This window comes from Lupinus angustifolius, chromosome LG05 (assembly GCF_001865875.1).
Source record: "Lupinus angustifolius cultivar Tanjil chromosome LG05, LupAngTanjil_v1.0, whole genome shotgun sequence".
Classification (NCBI taxonomy): domain Eukaryota; kingdom Viridiplantae; phylum Streptophyta; class Magnoliopsida; order Fabales; family Fabaceae; genus Lupinus; species Lupinus angustifolius.
The window spans coordinates 16,886,342-16,908,920 of NC_032013.1; the positions used below are offsets into that span (position 1 = coordinate 16,886,342).

Genomic DNA, 22,579 nt, shown 5'->3' on the forward strand with positions numbered 1-22,579 from the left:
TTTTAAATAAAAGTAATAAACATAAATGATATAATAAATTTTACAGTATAATGTATAAATATTAAATTCTTTAAAAAATACATTATCATAATTTATTAAAAAACTAACAATAAAATATGTCTAATTTTACCCAAAAGAATATATATAGCAGGCCCATAGAACATGCCAGATCCAAAAATATGGACAGCATGCTGTTACCTTGACCACTAGGCTAAGTTCACCGTCCATTCCCAGGTTTAAAGTCAATTTTTTTGTCTTCTTTTACCAAGTAGCATGTTTGTTACAACTTTTGTGCTTTTTTAAAACTAACTTTCTTTTTGTAATCTAAAGTTTTATTAAGTAACTAGCTTAGATTATAAAACAAAATTATTTTTAGGACAAAAAACATTTTTCACATCTCATGCATAGAAACCTTTTTTAATGACAGGTTATAATATCAAATCTATTTTCTTGTGCTATTCCAAACATTGAATTTCTTTCTCCAAAACCAAGACACTACGTTCCTCTCTCTACTTTAACGTGGATAAAAAATATATTGTCTCCAATCATGTTTGATTAGGCCTCTTCATCAATCATAATAAGTAAAAACATTAATAATTTTATATATTAATAAGATATATGAATTTTATATACTGTTATTGTATTATTTATTATTCAATTTTCAAATAAAATAATCAAAATGGAAAATATAATATATGTATAAATCTTTATATAATATATATATATATATATATATAAATATTACACTCTAATAATAATATAATTTTTGTAAAATTTATATAACATATTGGGACCCACAACTATGGCAGGATCTTTAACATTTTGGAGAAGAAATTGGACAAAAAAGTCTAAGGTAATGAATGACGTGGCATTATCTGATTGGACAAGCTTTACCCGCTCAAGAACACATTGACTTGAAACAAGACAACCAAAGTAAGTCATGCACATGAATTGAATCTAGCTTCTTCTTCTCTCTATGTTGCTATCACTCATTCATGTTAACACTCACCAACTATTACTCTTTCACTTAACCTACTATCTCTGAATATGGCTATGTAACTTTCTTCACTTTATTGTAACCTTTTCTTCTTTCTATTTTCACCTTTTTAAAAAAAAGATATATCCTTTGATGTCAAGTGGTAAACTTGATCTTCTTTCTATTCATACCCACAACTTAATTTTTGTAAAAGTTGAACCTTTTTGATGTTTTACATGTTGGGTTTATAGTGAATCTATTGCTTGATTTGTTTTTATGTCTTGCAGATTGTCCCCTAACACTTAACAAGTTACAGCTTCTGTTAAAAGAGTTATATACATGGCTTTTTGAGGTGTTTTTTCAGGTTTTGTTACAACTGGGTATTTGTTTTTTCATTCAAAGTTTAAAATTTTCATACTTGTTTTTCTGCTATTTATGTTCACTGAAGATAACACTAGGGGTTTTGTGGAATTTCCTTCTATGCCAATTTCCCTTTTCCAGTGATATGTATTCTATATAACACATAAAATGGGTTTTTATTAATGTTTAACTTTTAATTGCATATGAAAGAGAACCTTTTCTCACTTCTTAGTACTGGATTTTAAGAATTGCATAATCAGATTCAGTGTTGCATTTTATGCTCCTATTCCCCTATGGCTGTTCCAATCTTAATTCCTTACTGTGTGAGAGAGAGACATAAAGAGGGAAGAAAAAAAGTTGGAGCTTTGATTGTGCCAAATAATTTAATCACATTCAGCTTAGTATGTATTTCATTTTTGAATAACTGTATTGAGAAGTGATTAATATATCATAATTTTGAAGGTTGTTTTCTCCTTTTCTGATTTACCACAATTTCCTATGTTGGCATTACTATTTCTGAATACATTCAATGTTTCTGTTTCTGTAGTGAATTAGTTATAACTGGTAGAAGTGATATAGATTGATAAATTGGGGCATCAAGATGTCTTATAGAAGGGGGTCTGATCAGCAACCGCAAAGGCGGATACTGCGGACTCAGACTGCTGGGAACTTAGGAGCAGACCCAATCTTGGACAGTGAAGTGGTGCCTTCCTCATTGGTTGAGATAGCTCCCATTCTCCGTGTCGCTAATGAAGTAGAGGCTAGCAACCCAAGAGTTGCTTATCTCTGTAAGTTGCTGCTATATTCTCTTTATTTATACTTATGTGTGTGAGGTCCTACTGTGCTCTCCGTCTCTATTTATACTTATTAAAAGTTCTTGCTCTTAAAAATGTTAATGATCGGTAGTTTCTGGTTCTTCAACACTGACAAAGAAACTAGACAGTTTTCTTATGTGAGTTTCCTTGTTTCTTTCATTTTATGGGTTAGGTCATCAGATAAGTTCTATTTTTAGAGCTCATAATTTGTTGATTTTATCAAATTATTGTATGCGTATTTCCTTTGTATCTGAAACTATTCTTTTTGTTTATAACTGACAGTAATGAGAAGCTTTCTGAAATTTGATGTGTTTTTTCTTTATCTAATGCATGTCTTTTTCGTAATTAGGTCGGTTTTATGCCTTTGAAAAAGCTCACAGACTAGATCCTACATCTAGCGGGCGTGGTGTTCGCCAATTCAAAACCGCTCTTCTTCAACGTCTAGAAAGGGTGAATTTCTGATTGTATCTGTTAAGAATTTCAACACTGTTTTCTTTCTTATATCTAACCTATTTATTATCATTCCTTTCCTTGACCACTAAATTCTACATTTGAGAATTGAAAAGGGTTCTTTTACTGTTCTTTAATTTTAGTATATTAATGTATGAATAAAAGGCCTAAAGAAAAGTGCTTTCCGTTTGATTATTCTAGCATAGATTGGAAGGTTTTTCGTTGTAAATCTGAATATGTGGATGTATTTTTCCATCTTTTACAGGAAAATGACACAACATTGGCGGGAAGGGTAAAGAGTGATGCTCGTGAAATGCAGAGCTTTTATCAGCATTACTACAGAAAGTATATCGAAGCATTACAGAATGCTGCTGATAAGGACCGGTGAGTTTTCAATCTAATATGGTCATTGATTCGATTATAGCCCTGTTATATTACATGATTATATATATATAGATGTATCATTTTGGCAAGGATGACATGAATACATGATTATATGTGAACGTAAAGAATCAAATATTATCATTAACTTCATTTACTTCCCCAGTGCCCAGCTCACAAAAGCATATCAAACTGCTGCTGTTTTATTTGAGGTTTTGAGGGCAGTTAATCAAACAGAGGCTGTTGAAGTAGATGATGAGGTAAAATTGCGGTCATCCTGCTTCATACGTCTTCATTTTACGAGTTTATTAGTTACTGAATGAAGTGTACAAATAAAGAACCTAATGTTTTAAATTCTTCCTTGTTTATTTTATTTTGATTATCGCACTTCCTTTTGATTTTATATTATAGATTTTGGAAGCTCATACTAAGGTTGAGGAGAAGAAGCAATTGTATGCCCCATATAATATTTTGCCTCTTGATCCCGAGAGCGGGAAAGAGGCTATAATGAGATATCCCGAGGTTTGTTCTCTTTCATTATGTTTTGATCCCTTTATCGTTTCAGTTGATGTTTGACGATTTAAAAGGTTCCAAGAGGTAATATCTTTTAGTAGAACTATATATTCCTATTGAAGCTGTGGAGAACAGAAAAGGATAAGTAAAAAATGCTGGAAAACCACTGAATCGGAAACTTAGTGCCTAAAAAAATTGCCGTTTAGTTGGTTGGGCAATGAAGCAATAAATGGTTAACAATTTACTCATCCTTTTACACAGCCAGTGCCAACTTAAAATTACGACTTTTAGCCGATGAATAGCTGCTGTTAAATTTCTTTTCTTCTTTTTACCAATTTTTTCCTAATAGATTCAAGCTGCTGCCGCTGCACTCCGTACGATCAGGGGTTTGCCTTGGCCAAGGGATCACGGGAGCAAAAATGAAGACATTCTGGATTGGCTTCAGTTGATGTTTGGTTTCCAGGTAGTGACTGCATTGATCTGTGTCTACTGTTTGGTTTTTGTGTTTCATACTTTGGTTATCTTCTATGTACTCATGTGCAGAAGGACAATGTCGAAAATCAAAGGGAGCACATGATTCTTTTGCTTGCAAATGTACATATAAGACAAAATCAAAAACCTGATCAACAGCCCAAGGTTTGTTTTTATGTATTGCTATGGCATGGACCTTTATTTTCTAATTTCGGCATAATTCCCCCCACTTACACACTGCCTTTTCCCTATCTAGTTGGACGATCGTGCTTTAACAGACGTGATGAAGAAGCTTTTTAGAAACTACAAAAAGTGGTGCAAGTATTTGGGTCGCAAAAGTAGCCTTTGGTGAGATATGCATCTCTTAATCTAGTAATTACTGCAAATATTAGTTTTGTGGAGTATCAAGTTAAACTGCGTGGTCCTATATATTCCTAGTTGAACTTCGGCTAGAAATCAACCTGCTTTTGAAGAACCGACCTCGTCTTGGCTCAACTATTGGCCTATGTGACCTTAGTGTCCATAATGAAAGCAAACTTAATTCTATATCTTGCGAGAAGTTTATGTCACGAACCCAATCTTCCAAATTTTTAAGCTATTAGGTGAAGGCACATGAACTGTAACGGTTTTATATATCTAACACACCCCTTCATACTCACCTACCTTATGCAAAAAATCAACTTTTATTTGAAAAATGGGAGCAACAAAGGTCGAACTCTAGACCTCGGCATAGAGGATATGATATAATGTCATGACTGAACTCTCCCAAAATATTAAGCTATTAGGTAAAGACACATGAATGACAATGGCTTTATATATCTAATAGGTAATACACAGAGATGTAGATATATATATATAAAAATGCATTTAATTATGGATGATAATGACTTTTAGATCTGTATTTATTACATTTTTTAGCCGCAAATGAATATATAATAAATGGAGCTAAGCCTGTGAAAAATTAGATTGGGCTTGGCTCTAGCTTTTCTACAGTACATCCTCACACTTAGTTTGTTGTTTTGGTACTCAATAATTATCTCTAGCTTAGTTTCAGGTTAAGTAGACCACACTATTTGGATGATATTACTTTCAAAATTTATATTCTTTCTGTTGTTTGGTACATGTAGGAATTATATCATTTCCTTCGATATACCTATGCATATCCTCTTACCACCTTAGTTATGCTCAAGTGGTTACTATAGGAATTTGTGATATAATTTCGTTTTAATCTTTTCTTTTTCTTATTTAATTTTGCGTGGATGATTGCTAGGTTGCCAACCATTCAACAAGAAGTGCAACAGCGCAAATTATTATACATGGGTTTATATCTTCTTATATGGGGAGAAGCTGCAAATTTGAGATTTATGCCAGAATGCCTTTGTTATATATATCATCATGTAAGTGTAATCTAAAATGAACATTATTAAAAGTTTTTCATCATTATGAAGGGAGAAGACTAAGAATCCCTTTCCCCCTGGTGGTATACTCCAATTTCACTAAAATTATATAATATAAACTTAATCTAGGTAACATGTTTTTATTGATTTTCCATGAAAGTTGTGCGTGCTTTGATACCTAAGTGGTCGATTTAGACCTAGTGTAAAAATTGCACGTCATGGTGTGTGTATATCTCTTCTATATTTATATGATCATCATTCGAACTGCAAAGTTGTTAAGGTTCCATCTGAAAACCAATTGCCAATAAGATGAGTAGTCCAACAAGTATTTAAACTATGTCTAATAGAACGAGGCAGACGATATGAAACTTACATCCCTATATGCCTTCTCCAATGGAGCTTGTCGGACCATGCAAAGGGTTACCTTTGACCCATGATGACTAAATGAAAAGTTTTCGAGGGAAATTGTATGTGTCTATGCTGTGACTGATCTCTTCTTTAAAGTGTGTTTACAGTCAATGAAGAAGCTAATTTGCAAAATCACTATAGTTGTTTCCTTAACAATACTATTGGGGAGATAGATCAGAGAATAATGGAAAATTTGAGAGACCAAGATTGATTTATGTTAAATATGATAGATATTTCCAAGTTCTAATTATTAAACACATTGGTCGTATTTGATTTGAATGTGAAAATAATTACGACATAACTTAACTATCATTTCTTCTTCTTGATATACATAGATGGCATTTGAGCTGTATGGGATGTTAGCTGGGAATGTTAGTCCAATGACCGGTGAACCCGTAAAGCCTGCCTATGGTGGTGACAATGAGGCTTTTCTGACCAAAGTAGTAAAACCCATATATGATACAATAGCCAAGGTTTGCTTCTGCTTTTGTCTGAGCTGCACAACTGTTTTAGTGTACTTTCAACATTTGACTGATTTCTACCTGTTTTATTCGACTTTTCCGTATCACAGGAATCTAAGAGGAGTTATAAAGGAAAATCGAAGCATTCCCAGTGGAGAAACTATGATGATTTAAACGAATATTTTTGGTATTATGCCTAGGCTTTTATCCACTTGCTTCTCTTTATAACCATGCATATCATTAAAGGGATTACTATTCCAATATTGTAGGTCAGTTGATTGTTTCCGGCTAGGTTGGCCCATGCGTGTTGACTCTGAGTTCTTCTCTGTGCCTCTTCCTCTTGAGCCTCATCACAAAGATGAGGTATAAAATATTTCATTACCTGTCATCATTAAAATAAGAATAAAGGATGTGGTTTTTGAACTTTCCTTTAATATAAAAATGCATTGTGCAAGAATCCACAGTTTCTTTTTTTAGATACGTTACCAGAAAAAAGATGGATCATCATTTTGGAGTAATAAAATAATAGTATTTTGGAAGAAAGGAAAGTAAAAAAGATACCATCCCTCTGTAAATAGTATTTATATGAGAAATATGGTCTTTGCTAGGTAAAAGTCTTATATACTTGTAGATCATAGGACCCTTCCCTTAGAGAGTGTGACACATTAAATATGAACTGTTTTAATTTTAATATATAACCTGATCATTGGTTGTAAAGAACCGAAAGTACTGAAGATATTCTCTCTGGATAGACTTCGTGGGCTTCTGCACTTGAAGTAATCTCTCTCCATGATTTATCCTGAATAATTGTTTAATTTCGGAAAACAGGAAAATGGAGCTTATGCTGGAGGTCGGTGGATTAGCAAAGTTAATTTTGTTGAGATACGGACATTTTGGCATGTATTTAGAAGTTTTGATAGAATGTGGAACTTTTATATACTATCTTTACAGGTAATAGTTCCAGATTTGGTTGTTTTTCTGTACAGCCTTTACTAACTTCAGTCTACATCCATTCAATCCAATGAGATTTACGGGTTATGCTCTTTAATTAAGGCAATGATAATCATCGCTTGGAATGGCTCAGGCGATTTAAGCTCCATAGTTGATGGTGATGTTTTCAAGAAAGTTCTCAGCATCTTTATAACTGCTGCAATACTGAAGCTTGCACAAGGTAGATAAAACCACCCCCTGTCTATGTGGCTTTTCGTGCTCACCTTTCCTTCTATGCGAACGGAAAAGAAATTTAAAATTTAATTTTCCTTCTTTCACCAATTTATATTCTATCCCCGCCAGTTTTCAAGTTCGTAGAGGCTTCAATATCATTTCTGTCTAAAACTATTGGAGCAAAAACGGAGAGAAAGCACCTTGAAACTCAGTTTCGCGGCATCAAAATGTGCTTCTTGCTTCCCGTTTGACATTTAATTTCTGATTTTAGATGGAAAAATATTATAACTAACTTTCATGAGATTTTACTGTGAAAATTATGAAAATTAAGCTAAACAGGTTCAATCTGTTGATTATTTCATTTCGTTAATATCACAACATGTAATGATGCATCCTATTTTCTCCATGGTTTTATTTTTCATACTAGGAAACTCAAAAGTAGATAAATATGAATACTTCCAAATAAACTATATATGTTCAATAGGATTGTAACAAATTAAACTGTTGGTCATCCTTTTATACTTATTAATGGTGATTTACACAGCCTTGAGTCTTAATGCTCCAAAGTTCATGCATGACATGCATGACATTTAATGTACTCAACTATGTATTTTTAAGTTCTCATTGATTTATTACTCAATAAAAAATTCTTTCTTTGATGTTTGATTTTACTTCAACTTGTAGGATCTCATGAATAAGTTACGGAGAAACTAATTTTGTGACTCTAGAACATCTTCCCTTCTAAAATTTCCATTTTTCCTGAATATTCAATGATCAAACTACAATATGTTCTACTTTATGAATTCGCCTCGATTAGTTTTGATGTCTTCTATACTTTTTCCAGCCATTCTTGACATAGTCCTGAACTGGAAGGCGAGGAAAGTAATGTCGCTTCATGTCAAGCTGCGATATGTGTTTAAAACAATTTTCGCTGCAGCATGGGTCATAATTTTACCAGTCACTTATGCCTATAGTTGGAAGGATCCGTCTGGTTTTGCACAAACCATCAAGAATTGGTTCGGCACTGGTTCAGGTTCAGGTTCCCCTTCCATGTTCATTTTGGCTATCTTCATATACTTATCTCCAAATATTCTCTCCGCATTGTTATTCGTGTTCCCCTTCATTCGCCGGTTTCTCGAGAGATCCAACCATGGTATTATAAAGCTTTTGATGTGGTGGTCCCAGGCAAGTCAATGCATATTTGATTTGTGTATGTAATTATGTATGTTTACATTATAACGACCTATTTCTCTCCTAGAAACCGATATAGCTACTTTCATCCTCGAGAAATGCTTCTGCAAATGTTAAATGTCCTGTTAAGTATTTCTTAAAGATGATAAGTAGCTGTTGATTTATGATAAAGAAGATAGATTTATTTTATTTTTTTGAAAATTTTCAGTATCACTTTTATTTCTTTCTTCACTTATTTTTCCAACAATTTTCAGCCAAGGCTCTTTGTTGGAAGAGGAATGCAAGAGGGTCCACTTTCACTTTTCAAGTAAGACAATGAAGTTAGTTTCTTCAATTGTCTCTGACCAAATTCACGCTAACTGATTAAACTGTAACTGTCTTAATTTTCTAGGTACACTGTTTTCTGGGTTTTCCTAATTGTATCCAAATTAGCATTCAGTTACTACATGGAGGTAAAGATTGATCCAAAAGTATTATGTTTTATATTGGCACTTAGAATGAATACATCATACTTTTCTGCGTAATGCTGACAACCATTTAATCATGGAGTGTACAAGGTACACTATTTTCTGGTTTTCCTAATTCTATCCCAAATTAGCATTCAATTACTAAATGGAGGTAAAGATTTGATCCAAATATAAAAGGGCAACCCAATGCATCCACCTAGTGGGTCTAGGGAGGATAGATGTATGCAGCCTTACTCTCGCAATCGAAGAGGGTCTTTCCAAAATTTGAATACATGACCTCCAGGTCATAAGGCAAGCAACCATACCGCTGTGTCGTGGCTCGTCCTCGTTTTGATCCAAAAATATATCATATTTTACACTGGCACTTAGAATGATAACATCGTACTTGTCTTTCTAATGCCAACAACAATTTAATCATGGAGTGTATGAGGTAGAAGGGGGATTTCAATATCGAGTCTATAATTCAATACCTGCATGGAGGATGTTTATATTAAAGGGCTATTGAAAAATAGCAATAGGTTTCTTATAATTTGTTTAGTTCCTTTCTGATCTTATTTTCTTCTTATTCCTTATTGCTTTCCCATTTTTTTGGGGTTATTATCTATTACTCCTGCATGAAGCGCATTTATTGACTGATTATTGGAAATAATATGTCCTTCCCATTGCTACTTTATCCTTCTTCATCATCTTCCCTTTCCCATTTTCCCTCTATGTCCCATCAACTAACTTGTTCATTTCATAACTCCTAATTTTGGTATGTACATTAGCATTATTATGTATATAATGAGGAATGAATGTTCATGCTTGGTTTTGTGAACCTCTAATTGATCTACGGAGTCATTATAAGTTTATAACTCGTACTTATACATCTTCAAAGGTGAAAAGTTCTTATATATGTGTGAATATCTTTGTATGTGTATATACATGTATAAACACATATACATTAGCATTATTATGTACATAATGAGGAATGTATGTTCATGCTTGGTTTTGTGAACCTCTAATTGATCTGCGGAGTCATTATAAGTTTATAACTCGTAATTGTACATCTTCAAAGGTGAAAAGTTCTTATATATGTGTGAACATATATGTATGCGTATATACATGTATATACACATATATATGCATGGCGCCTTTTATTCATGTCTTTATTAAACTTATTTGGTTCATTTGCTTTACACTGCAGATCAAGCCTCTTGTTGGTCCAACAAAAGCCATCATGCTGGCTCGTGTATCAGTATATAAGTGGCATGAGTTCTTCCCTCATGGTAACAACACATGAATAAATGAAAATGAGTATAGTTCATATAATTGGATTGCTCTTGATATCATCTTCTACTCTGTGCAGCCAAAAACAATTTGGGTGTAGTAATTGCTATATGGGCTCCTATTGTGCTTGTAAGTCTTTCTTTCTGTGGCATGTCTCACCATTTCTATTAAAGCTATGTTCTCCGTTTTAATAGTCCGTTGGGTATCCCCTTGCAGGTCTACTTTATGGATACACAGATTTGGTATGCTATCTACTCTACAATAGTAGGAGGCATATATGGCGCATTTCGTCGTTTAGGAGAGGTTTGTGTATTAAAGTGTGTTATAAGCAGTCGTTACTAGAGGAAAGCCGTGGAGGTTTTTTTGCTGCATTGGCTGCAGACCTATGGATATTGTAATAAAGTCATTGCTTGAATTCCAATTACAGATTCGAACATTGGAATTACTGCGGTCTCGTTTTGATTCAATTCCGGGTGCTTTTAATGCTCGCTTGATTCCTGGAGATAATTCTGCGTCAAAGACAAAGGGTCTATGGGCCAAATTTTCTCGCAAATTTGATCAGGTTTTGCAAATAATTTGCATTATTAGAATCTCTTGCTGAAGATAACTGTTATTGAAATCTTAGTTGTCGCCATTAACCTATAAGCTAGGATAATTAAAATATAAATCGAACAATTTATATGCTTGCTTGACTAAGTCTATCCATTATAGAGGTTTCAGAGTTAAATTATGGTATGATAGCTTAGATTGGCACTCCCTTTTGCAGTTCCGGTACTGTACAGTGTATTTGGCTTGGGTCTAGAATCTAACATGATATATTTTGCCATACACACGTTTTATGAGATAGGCTTGCAGATTTTGTGTTTTGGTAGTGTTGAACCATTTGTTGCTGAGGTTGTTTACTAGTCAAATATGCCACAAACCTAGTTTTTCTTTGCTAATATAGTTCCTAACCTACCTGTTTTGCATGTGTTGTCCTTTTAATTGTATTCTTTCTTCATAAATATATATTTGATTCTCGGAGTACCGTTTGTTTCAGGTATCTTCTAATAAAGAGAAGGAAGCTGCAAGGTTTGCGCAGTTATGGAACAAAATAATTACTAGTTTGAGAGATGAAGACCTAATTGATAACAGGTAGTATTTTGATTGGACATTTTCATTTTTCGTTGTTCATTGTGAAACGTAAATGAATAAAGTATCGACATTTTCATTTTTTTCATGTGAAGTTATGTTGCTAATAAGTCTGACTACAATAAAATATTTAGGGAAATGGACCTCTTGCTTGTACCATATTGGGCTGACCGTGATTTGAACCTTATCCAGTGGCCTCCATTCTTACTTGCTAGCAAGGTTCATCTATTTATGCTCAAGTTTTCTGTCTTTGTATGAGAATACTCAGTTTCCGGCTTAAATTCATTTTTAACTATGTATATGTTGCACAGATCCCAATAGCAGTGTCCATGGCCAAAGACAGTTTTGGAAAAGGACAGGAGCTGGAAAAAAGATTGTCTAGGGACAAGTACATGAAATCTGCTGTTCTTGAATGCTATACTTCTTTTAAAAATATTATTAACTTCTTGGTTCTTGGAGAGCGTGAGAAAATGTAAGTTGATGGTATAAAAAATATACGTCAACACAGAAGAGTGATATAACTTCATATACTAACATTATTGCATCATGGTTTCACTAATGCAGGGTTATAAATAATATCTTTCAAAAAATTGATGAGTACATAGAAAATGCTGATATGCTGAGTGCATTGGATCTGAGTGCTCTCCCTAGTCTATATGACCGATTTGTTAAACTGATTGAATGTTTGGTAATTGTTTCAGAAACTTAAATGTTATGTTTTTCTGCATAACCCAATATTTTAAGTTTTACCAAATTTGGCCTTATTTATTCAGTTGGAAAACAAAATGGAGGTCAAAAATCAAATTGTGATTCTCTTGATTGACATGTTAGAGATTGCGACTAGAGACATAGTGGAAGTAGAGGTTGAGGGGTAAGTCATCTTGAATTTGCTCTATCCTCAGATAATTTTCTTAGATGTTCTAATTTTGGATTTTAATATCATTCACTTGTAGTTTGCAAGACTCAACCCATGGTGGGTCTTATGGAGAAGATGAAACAATGACACCCCTTGATCAGCAATATCGGTTTTTCGACAGACTTAAGTTTCCTGTCACAACAGAAAAAGAAGCTTGGACAGAGAAAGTAAGTTTTACGGTTACATGCACTGTTATCACTATGGAAAACTATTAATGTACTCTCAAGTTTAATTGACCCGGATTTCAGATGTTTGTAATTCTATTACTAGTTTGTTAACCTCTCTATATACTAATCCTACATAATGATCATAATGATCATAATGGTATAGTTTATTTGCTTTATGGCTCCTTTTTTTCTTGGCAGATAAAAAGGCTTCATTTACTGCTTACTGTCAAGGAGTCTGCTATGGATGTTCCGGCCAACTTGGATGCTAGGAGGCGCATAACGTTTTTCTCCAATTCATTGTTTATGGATATGCCAGATCCTCCCAAAGTTCGGAATATGATGTCCTTCTCGTAAGCTCAATTCACGTGGAATTCGTTTCACATATTGGAGCATCATATTGTTATTTAGAATTACTAAATATGTGCTAACATTTTGAGGTCTATTACAATGACTGCAAATCCCAAACATGTTCATAAATCACTTTACCTCAAAGAAAGAGAGAAAAGTTTACTTGTTAGTAATGAGTTGTATGTTTAGTATCTCAAAAAAAAAGCAAAAAAGGTTAGTTGTTATTAAATATTACTGAGTTGTATGTGTGTTGTCCCTCCTATGGGGCAGGAATAGAGAAAATATTTGTTTGATAAAGAGGGGCTGGCATAGGACCAAGATCTCCATCTTGAAGGGTACCTGCCAAATAAATAAGAATAAAACTTAGTTTTCAAATAAAATTTATTGCATTTTTAGGTTAGCAAGTATACAATGTAAAAAAAATGATTTGCAAATTGTAGAAGACATTTGTGTGACATATCTTATATCTTGGTTATATTTAAAAGCATCAAATATGTAACATATATGTTGAATATTGAATTTTTTTTAAAGTCTAAGTTGAGCATTTTGGATTTGAATTTACTACCCATATTATTTAATTTTAGAATATGCTATTTTTAATACCAGATCAAGAAAAAAATGTAAAATATTAGTTAGATGTTTTGGTGTTTTAAAATATAAGAATACATGTTATACATACATATATATCTATATATCTTTAAATGATAATATTTGAGTTTTATTGTGTTCTTTTTAAGATACTTAACTGTGTTAAGTCAACATAGGTATGGTTTAAGTTTTCAATTTACTGTCTTTTTAACAAACCTCAAGGTACTCTTGATAATGTTATAAGAAGATATTTGTATGATATATAATGAGCAGCATTTTGAACTATGGCATACATGTACTGGATATAATATCTATCTATAATATATTATTAACACTATGTATCTTGATTTTGCAGTGTCTTGACACCATACTATGATGAACCTGTTCTTTTTTCCTTAGACCATCTCAAAGAGGAAAACGAAGATGGAGTCTCTATTCTATTTTATCTACAGAAGATATTTCCAGGTTTCTCTATTTCCTCTAGATATCTTTGTCAAAGAACTTCTTCACCTAAAAGCTTTAGTTCTTATGATAAGCAAAAATCCACAAATTGCTGCTATCATTCTAGCATGTTGCCTCATGCAAAAGTCCTCCTGGTTAAATGTAGTAAAAGACTACGCTGTACCGAAACCGAATACTACTTTAACTACAATTTTAATTAGAAGAATGGTATAGGCATGGATTTAAAGAGACTAATTTTGATGCATTGTCACTTTAAATTTTTATATATACCATCTAATCTTGTTGACAACAAGTTGAGTAAGTTTGACTATGTTAACAACCACTTCAGGCATCAAATTCTTTGAATGATATGGTTACACATCATTGGATGTAACTGTAAAGTTACACTGACAGTGTATGAAAATGTTCAAATCAGAAACTGTTCAAGAAGGCATTACTCGATTTTGTAATTCTAAATCTAATGATCAGTGACAGATCCGGAAGTTTTGGGGATGAATGGCAATCACAGTAGAAATGGGTGGGTTTCAAATATTCTTCGGAATTTACTCATTCATCCCCATGATGGGGTCAAAGTTTGAAACATAATGGGAGCAAGAAAGTCCAAGTACTACTACAGTAATACAATTGTAAATTTTAATGAGGGTCATGTATCCCTATTACTGACATCTTCGGTCCATCCTGCTAATGATACTTTCCCCCGTTTCATATGACACTCTACATTGCTGTGATATGCTTATGCTTCTGATCATGATTTACTGCAGATGAATGGAAAAACTTTCTTCAACGTTTCGGTGATAATAGTGAAGAAAAACTCGGAGGAGAGCTAGAAGAAGAACTCCGTTTATGGGCATCATACAGAGGCCAGACATTGACCAAAACTGGTATGCATTGCTTTCCTCTCCATCCACCAGTCTTTGTATGTGTGTTAAATATATAATTTATTGTTCTATTTTTCATTGCATTATCATTGATGACCTCTCTGCATTTCAATTTATTCTCGATGAGTGAAGTCCGAGGAATGATGTATATCCGACAAGCATTAGAGCTACAGGCTTTTCTTGATATGGCAAAGGATGAAGGTATGTGGAGAAAGATTCGTAGAGAGAGAGAGAGAGAGATCTACCTTATATATTATACAGCACAGCTTAATATTGTACTTTCAATCGATTAACAGATCTAATGAAGGGATACAAGGCTGCTGAACTTCAGAGTAAAGAAAATCCGAACAGTGAGCGGTCACTGTGGACACATTGTCAATCATTGGCCGATATCAAGTTCACATATGTAGTTTCATGTCAAAACTATGGTATTCACAAGCGATCGGGTGATTCTAGGGCCAAAGAAATTTTAAAACTCATGTCTACGTATGTCTCTAATATCAATGTCCGTAGTAATTATACCTTATCCAAGCAACTGTCTAGTTACATTTGCAACTAACTTTATTGCAGGTACCCGTCTCTTCGAGTTGCTTATATTGATGAGGTTGAAGAGCCTAGCAAAGATAAATCAAGAAAAACAGACAAGGTTTACTATTCATCTCTTGTGAAAGCTGCTTTACCGACAAAATCAATTGATTCATCTGAAACTGTTCAAAGTTTGGACCAGGTATTGTTCTTGGACCATTCCTGAAACTATGCCAAGTTGTTAACTGACATCAATAAATTGCTGTTGATGAAAATTCTACGTATAGTTATACTGTAAAGCCTACTTTTAAAAGCTGAATACAAAATAAGAAACCAGAATTATTATTGGCATACAGTAGTGTAACAACAATTTCTACAACAAAAGCATCAGGCATTTCCTTGAGGAAAGAAATGGGCAGTAAAATGGTATTCCGATTCTTCCCCGTAAATTTGTAAGGACTTATTTCGAAAATTGATCAAAAAATTATAGTTGGATAAATTTGTCACAATTATATTTTGTGATACTAGCTAAAGAAGAAATGTCCAGACTGATATATTCTTCACAATACCTTATTTCCAATTTCTTGTTTGGTTATGTTGGTGTAGGTAATTTACAAAATCAAGCTTCCAGGGCCTGCAATATTGGGAGAGGGGAAACCAGAAAATCAAAACCATGCCATCATTTTCACACGCGGGGAAGGCTTGCAAACAATCGATATGAATCAGGTCTTTCATTATTAATATATGAAAACAAAGGGAATGTATTTTTTTTCAAAAAATTCAGTTAGCTGTGTATTTCATGTAACAGGATAATTATATGGAAGAAGCTTTCAAAATGAGGAATGTGCTGCAAGAATTTCTCAAAAAACAAGATAGTGGTAGATATCCAACAATACTTGGACTCAGGGAGCATATATTTACTGGAAGGTACGATATCTTGTTATCAATTTCCACCGTATACTACACTTTATCCCATGAAGTTTCACCTTTTTCAAATTTCCGGCTTCTACTTTGTGTGTCACTTAAACCCCTCAACTTTAGTTTTAGATGAAAATGCTAACTTTTTAGTTAACTTTAATGACAGTTTCACTTTTTTTTATCATACCCGCTCAAAGTTTTTATTAATGTCATGTAACTACCCTTTGGCGAGTCTTTGTTGAAAAAGTGATGTTACATGATATTGGTGATAATAGGTCATTTCTCTTCCTTACATGCATCATGGTTACTTCATAGATGTTGTATGTTCACATCTTATACACCTCTACATTCACTATACTGCACTTTGAGGGTCAATGGTAGCATAAGTCACTCTTCATTACCCCAATTTCTACATGGTTTTTTGGTATCATTTGATAGAAGCTGAAATCTATTAGTGGACACTATTCATCTTTTTCTCCTTATGTTTCTTGCAGTGTTTCATCCCTTGCATGGTTTATGTCCAATCAAGAGACTAGTTTTGTGACAATTGGACAAAGATTGTTAGCTAACCCCTTGAAGTAAGTTTTGTTTTTTTACATTTTACCATTATATGCGTACTTATATTGAAATTTTATTACAAATCACTAACCTAAGGCTCTTATTTATGCTAATAAACTAGGTTAAGTACTAATTTAGTACAACTAGTTCAAGCCAACATGATATGAATATGAAGATAATAAGAATCCTGATACTCTAACAGTAGTTCTTTATAAAACCGAATAGCATTGTAGCTCCCTTCTTTTTTTGGGTATTTTTCGATAGCACAATTACCTTAACATAAGGAAGTTTTATTTATATCTTGACTGTTTTACTGATCCATTTCTGGTCTTAAGGTGTCATTAGCATCCTAAGCCTGAAATAAAACAGAGATCCATAAATTTGGTTTCTATTTTGTTTTGTCAATTTTGATCAAGGGAAAGCAAGATGAAGTTAACAATAGGTGATTGAAATATCCAAATGACACAATCAGATAGATAGAAGAGACAAAAGTAATGAGGAGAGACTGAGAGGCACAAAATGTTTTCAAAGTGTGCAATGATTTAATCATTTGATACTGAGATTCATGAAAGATATTACCTTTTAGCAGTAGCGAGCCTAGTTCCTTTAATCGTAATCAAAGTACAAATAAAATTCCGAACAAAAAAAATGACCACAACATAAATTTAAGTTATATTTTCACACCTATCTTTTCTTTCTTTAAGTTTGCTAAATATGCTGTGTCACAATTCACATGCCGTTCAGCTGGAGTGTCTTCATGTCTTTACTCCTTACTGCCACTGTCCGTTAATGTTTGAAGTTCTTAATAATGTTTTTTGTGCTTTTCAGAGTGCGGTTCCATTATGGCCACCCAGATGTATTTGACAGACTTTTCCACCTGACAAGAGGGGGTGTAAGTAAGGCTTCTAAGGTCATCAACTTGAGCGAGGATATATTTGCAGGCAGGTCTTTATGTTTCTTAATGTGCATAACGTTTTTCCATATTTTCCGAGAAGTATCTATATTATAAGTTTCTACATGATCTACAGGTTTCAATTCTACGTTACGTGAAGGCACTGTCACTCATCACGAGTACATACAAGTTGGTAAAGGAAGGGATGTGGGTCTTAACCAGATATCTATGTTTGAGGCAAAGATAGCTAATGGGAATGGTGAGCAGACAATGAGTAGGGACATATATAGGCTTGGGCACCGTTTTGATTTCTTCCGAATGCTATCTTGTTATTTCACCACTATTGGATTCTATTTCAGTACCCTGGTATGCTGTGGAACCTTCTGTACTTCTTTTGATGCATGAATATGATACGTTATAAGTTCTGACTTTGCTTTGCTTCTTACAGCTGACTGTCCTCACTGTTTATGCTTTCCTTTATGGCCGACTCTATCTCGTCCTTAGTGGACTTGAAGAAGGGTTGAACAAACAAAGAGCATTTCGGAACAACAAAGCTCTTCAAGCAGCTCTTGCTTCTCAGTCCGTTGTGCAAATTGGACTTTTGTTGGCCCTGCCTATGATGATGGAAATTGGTTTGGAGAGGGGATTTCGTCAGGCGCTAAGTGAATTTGTACTGATGCAACTACAATTGGCTCCTGTATTTTTCACATTTTCGCTCGGAACAAAAACACACTATTATGGAAGGACATTACTACACGGGGGTGCACAGTACAGAGGCACTGGTCGTGGTTTTGTGGTATTTCATGCCAAGTTTGCTGATAATTATCGGCTGTATTCTCGCAGCCATTTTGTTAAAGGAATTGAATTGATGATGCTGCTTGTGGTCTACCACATATTTGGTCATTCATACAGAGGCATGATTGCCTATATTTTAATTACCTTGTCCATATGGTTCATGGTAGGAACATGGCTTTTCGCTCCATTCCTTTTCAACCCATCCGGATTTGAGTGGCAGAAGATAATTGATGACTATACAGATTGGCAAAAATGGATAAGTAACCGAGGAGGTATTGGTGTACTTCCGGAAAAAAGTTGGGAATCCTGGTGGGAAAGCGAACATGAGCATCTTCACCACTCCGGAGCGCGTGGCATTATTACTGAGATAATACTCGCCCTCCGCTTTTTCATATATCAATATGGACTTGTATATCACCTATCATTGACTAATAAGACTCAAAGTATTCTGGTAAGTGCTTTAGTTATATGGCTCTCCTTAGGAATCATCCTTTTGTTGTTCATGATTCTTGCAATTAGGATATCGATTTAATTGTTATTACTATTGGCATGCAGGTTTATGGTGTATCATGGATGATAATCTTTCTAATATTGGGTCTAATGAAGGTGAGAATTCAAATATCAATGAGTTTTAGGCATTAAAATTTACCATGTAGACGTTTCAACTTCCTTACAAATACAAAATATGACACTTCTACAATGTGTCTTTATGTGTGGTTTTATTGAATTTTTATATGAAATAATGAAGTATTAAAACCTATGCTCATTTTCACATAATATGCCATCTTTTCATCAACTCCTAAGGCCATTAATTTCACTCTCTTTTTTTACCATCATCCTGTTGACAAACTTATGTTAATCTTTTCTCACTCACAATATTGCCACACGCCCGAAACAACCTCTTTGCTTTCGGGGTAAGGCTACATAATCTACCCTCTTTAGACCCCACTAGATGTAAGCCTCGTGCACTGGTCTGCCCTATAATATTGCCACACTATCCTATTCTCTTACCTCCTTGCCACGCAATCCTTTTCTCTTACCTCCTTGCCACATCCCTTTCTATATTATTGAATTTGTCTCTGAATATGTGAAGTTTTATATCAACACTTACTATACTATCATGCTTGCATTTTTGCAGGGTGTATCCGTTGGAAGGCGCCAACTTAGTGCAGATTTCCAGCTTCTATTTCGACTGATCAAGGGTTCTATTTTCTTAACATTCCTTGCCACATTCATCGTATTAATCGCGGTCGCCAATATGACAATTAAGGACATAGTAGTCTGCATTCTGGCTGTCATGCCAACAGGATGGGGGTTGCTGCTGGTAAGTAAATCTTTTTTCCTTTATTTACATTCTTTATGTAGTAGCATCTGTTTGCTGTCAAATCCTCTACATGACTTGAAATTTCATTGCTGAAAAGAAATAGATTAGATACCCAAATTCATCTCCCTAAGAAAAAATGCACCTCCTTATTTAGTCCCTATGAAATGAGACATATCAACTTTGTCCCTTAGAACATATAATATAATGTCTGACAAAATAGGTACCAGTAGGAACTAACGTGTCCCTAGATTTTATCCAAAAAAAGGGAATAGTTTACTAGCAAAGCGTTGGTCTAGTCGTGTAAGGACCCGTTGATTCCCCAAATAGACAAAAAGGTCAAGGGTTCGATTTTGGGGAGTGACACTTGTTGGGAGAGATAATCATTCGCCGATTAGTTTCTTATCCATAGGCTGACGAGATATGCTTGGTTATACAAAAAAGGACTAGTTTAGAAGACATTTGAGAGTTTTTGAACTAAATTAGGGGACCCCTTCTTGGCATGACAAATTAGGTTATTTACTCAAAGTAGTAAAATGTCTCTCAATACTTCTGCCCATTATTTCGTTTGAGCTTTTTTGCTAATGATATTATCTTTCTTTTCTTTCCTTTTTCTTGTTCTTCTTCCAAAGATTGCACAAGCTTGTAAGCCTCTGATTGTAAAACTTGGATTCTGGGGATCTGTTCGCGCTCTTGCTCGAGGATACGAAATAATAATGGGGTTGCTTCTCTTCACACCAGTTGCATTCTTGGCATGGTTTCCATTTGTTTCTGAGTTTCAAACAAGAATGCTTTTCAACCAAGCTTTCAGTAGAGGTTTGCAGATTTCTCGAATTCTTGGTGGACAAAAGAAGGATCGTTCCTCCAAAAACAAAGAGTGATTTATATCATATATTGTACATAGAGTTTACTTTAGTTTTGGTCCATTATCATTGAAAAACTTATATACTACCTCATTGTTATATCATTGAAAATATTGAAAGTTTGTTGTTACTATATTATCTAATCTCAGTATTAGATTCATGCAAGAAACAACGAAGTTATCTCATGCTTCATTCTATCAGGGTACCATAACTTGCTATAGCTAACAAGTTATTAATCCACCCGTTCGAGCTTGCTAGTACCCTAATAAGAAAGCATTGGTAGGCTCGATCGGGTCGATTAAGGAAAAAATGAGGGCCCGTATTTATCATAAACTTTTTGTTAAATTTTTTTATTTACATCCAATATCAAAAACCACAACAATCAATTCCAAGTTGTATATGGAGCAAACAAAGGTTGTGGCTCTTTGAAAATGTGCTTCTTTCTCAATTTTTTTGTTACATTTTCATTAAATATGCACAAAATAGAAAATAAGGTACTTAACTCATACTAAGTGATAATTCAACATAGACATTAAAAATCATTTTTTGAAGTAAGAATTGCATATAAAATATGGAGTAAATATGATATACTTTCACATACTTTAATTGTTAACTTGTAAAATTTGTAATTTGATAATAGTGAAATTTTGCTATTGTCAAAGATTGAACGTAGCCTATATTTGGATTGTTCGTACTCTAACCTTTACTGCTTTATCTAACCAAATGGGTGATATGTCTAAGTTTTATTCTCATTTTAAATTTTAAATTTATATTGAATATTTGAACATAACTTTAATTCATAGGTCGTTTATCTAAGGGTTTATCCTTGTCATAATTCCAATCAGATACTCAACATATATTATGCAAATGAGTCTATTTGTTATTGTGTGATAATATCCTCATCTGTCTCAATGAAAGTTCAATTAAGCCAAAGATTTAACAAATAAACAATTAGATACTGAACACAATTTAACTCCTTCTATTCCTCTCGTGTATTTCTATAATCTCATTTGTAATTTTTATTTACCATTTGAACATAATTTTAATTCATAGGTTCGAGCTTATCTACTTTTAAAGGGATTCCATGTTTGTCCTAAATTTTTTTTGACTAGTGTAACACATTTTATCTTCAATCTTCCTCTATGTCACAACAATAGGGATCCATAGGGTGGATGATATGATTCTCAACTCCACTCCCAAATTTACTTAGAGAAAAAATGCATACATACTGTATGAGTTTTATACACTCTACTATTTCATTCACAATTCATATTTAATTATGATTGGTTCTTAAAAAACATAATCTAAATAAATAATAAATAATGTAGTGATTATGTATAATTATTTTTACTAACAATACATAAATATTAGACTCGTTATCTTAGATTTTTCTCATCTACATCATCATGAAAAAGAAAATCCCCAAATATGAACACCAAGTATGGATCAAATACCAAACATAAATTTTCATATTTGAATTATTCACCCTAGGTTGTGATAGAAACCCAAGATTGTCACGCTTTCTAAAGCCACTCATCACAATTCACAATTAGTAAAAGCTTTCCATTTATGGGGTGCAGGACTTCAAAAAGAATTTTTTTTAAGATACTATTGATTTGGGGTGAGGATTGTGTCTGGTTCTAGAAATAAAAGTATATCAAAATGAAAAAAAAAATATAGTATAATATGATACTTTTACACTTGAGTAAAAAATGTATGCATTAATAATATAAAAGTTTTTTACATTTTCATTATATCATTTAATATTAATTTATAATTATTATCGACTCTTAAATAAAGTAATATAAATAAATGTGTGTATAAATATTATAATGGAAATTAAAATCAACAATTCCTAGAGATTGTTTTAGATTGGGTAGTTGCTCTGATATTT

At 33.6% G+C, this 22,579-nt stretch overlaps 1 protein-coding gene across 2 annotated transcripts; it reads left to right on the forward strand.

The window, feature by feature from the left end:
* LOC109347920 (callose synthase 2-like) lies at positions 942 to 20,870 on the forward strand. Of its 2 annotated transcripts, none has more exons than XM_019588038.1 (44): positions 942 to 1,055; positions 1,264 to 1,340; positions 1,884 to 2,124; positions 2,501 to 2,601; positions 2,867 to 2,985; positions 3,149 to 3,242; positions 3,394 to 3,504; positions 3,845 to 3,958; positions 4,039 to 4,131; positions 4,223 to 4,314; positions 5,237 to 5,363; positions 6,107 to 6,244; positions 6,343 to 6,419; positions 6,502 to 6,595; positions 7,061 to 7,183; positions 7,286 to 7,403; positions 8,241 to 8,581; positions 8,842 to 8,894; positions 8,979 to 9,039; positions 10,241 to 10,322; positions 10,403 to 10,452; positions 10,540 to 10,626; positions 10,751 to 10,885; positions 11,363 to 11,457; positions 11,589 to 11,673; positions 11,766 to 11,926; positions 12,019 to 12,142; positions 12,228 to 12,325; positions 12,408 to 12,537; positions 12,736 to 12,887; positions 13,829 to 13,938; positions 14,697 to 14,816; positions 14,946 to 15,014; positions 15,110 to 15,299; positions 15,384 to 15,540; positions 15,945 to 16,064; positions 16,147 to 16,265; positions 16,751 to 16,834; positions 17,643 to 17,755; positions 17,843 to 18,072; positions 18,155 to 18,952; positions 19,057 to 19,107; positions 19,640 to 19,825; positions 20,455 to 20,870. In XM_019588038.1, exons 3-44 carry the CDS (start codon positions 1,938 to 1,940, stop codon positions 20,701 to 20,703), a joined length of 5,838 nt encoding a protein of 1,945 aa, XP_019443583.1. In that variant the 5' UTR covers positions 942 to 1,055; positions 1,264 to 1,340; positions 1,884 to 1,937; the 3' UTR covers positions 20,704 to 20,870. The 2 variants fall into 2 exon arrangements, with proteins under 2 accessions (XP_019443583.1, XP_019443582.1); XM_019588037.1 differs by having other exon boundaries at positions 1,264 to 1,328.

Coding starts and splice junctions, on each gene's coding strand:
- LOC109347920 (XM_019588038.1), top strand. CDS start 1,938: ATGTCTTATAGAAGGGGGTCTGATCAGCAACCGCAAAGGCGGATACTG. Junction 3,243..3,393: donor CTGTTGAAGTAGATGATGAG/GTAAAATTGCGG, acceptor TTTATATTATAG/ATTTTGGAAGCTCATACTAA. Junction 16,266..16,750: donor GAGCATATATTTACTGGAAG/GTACGATATCTT, acceptor TGTTTCTTGCAG/TGTTTCATCCCTTGCATGGT.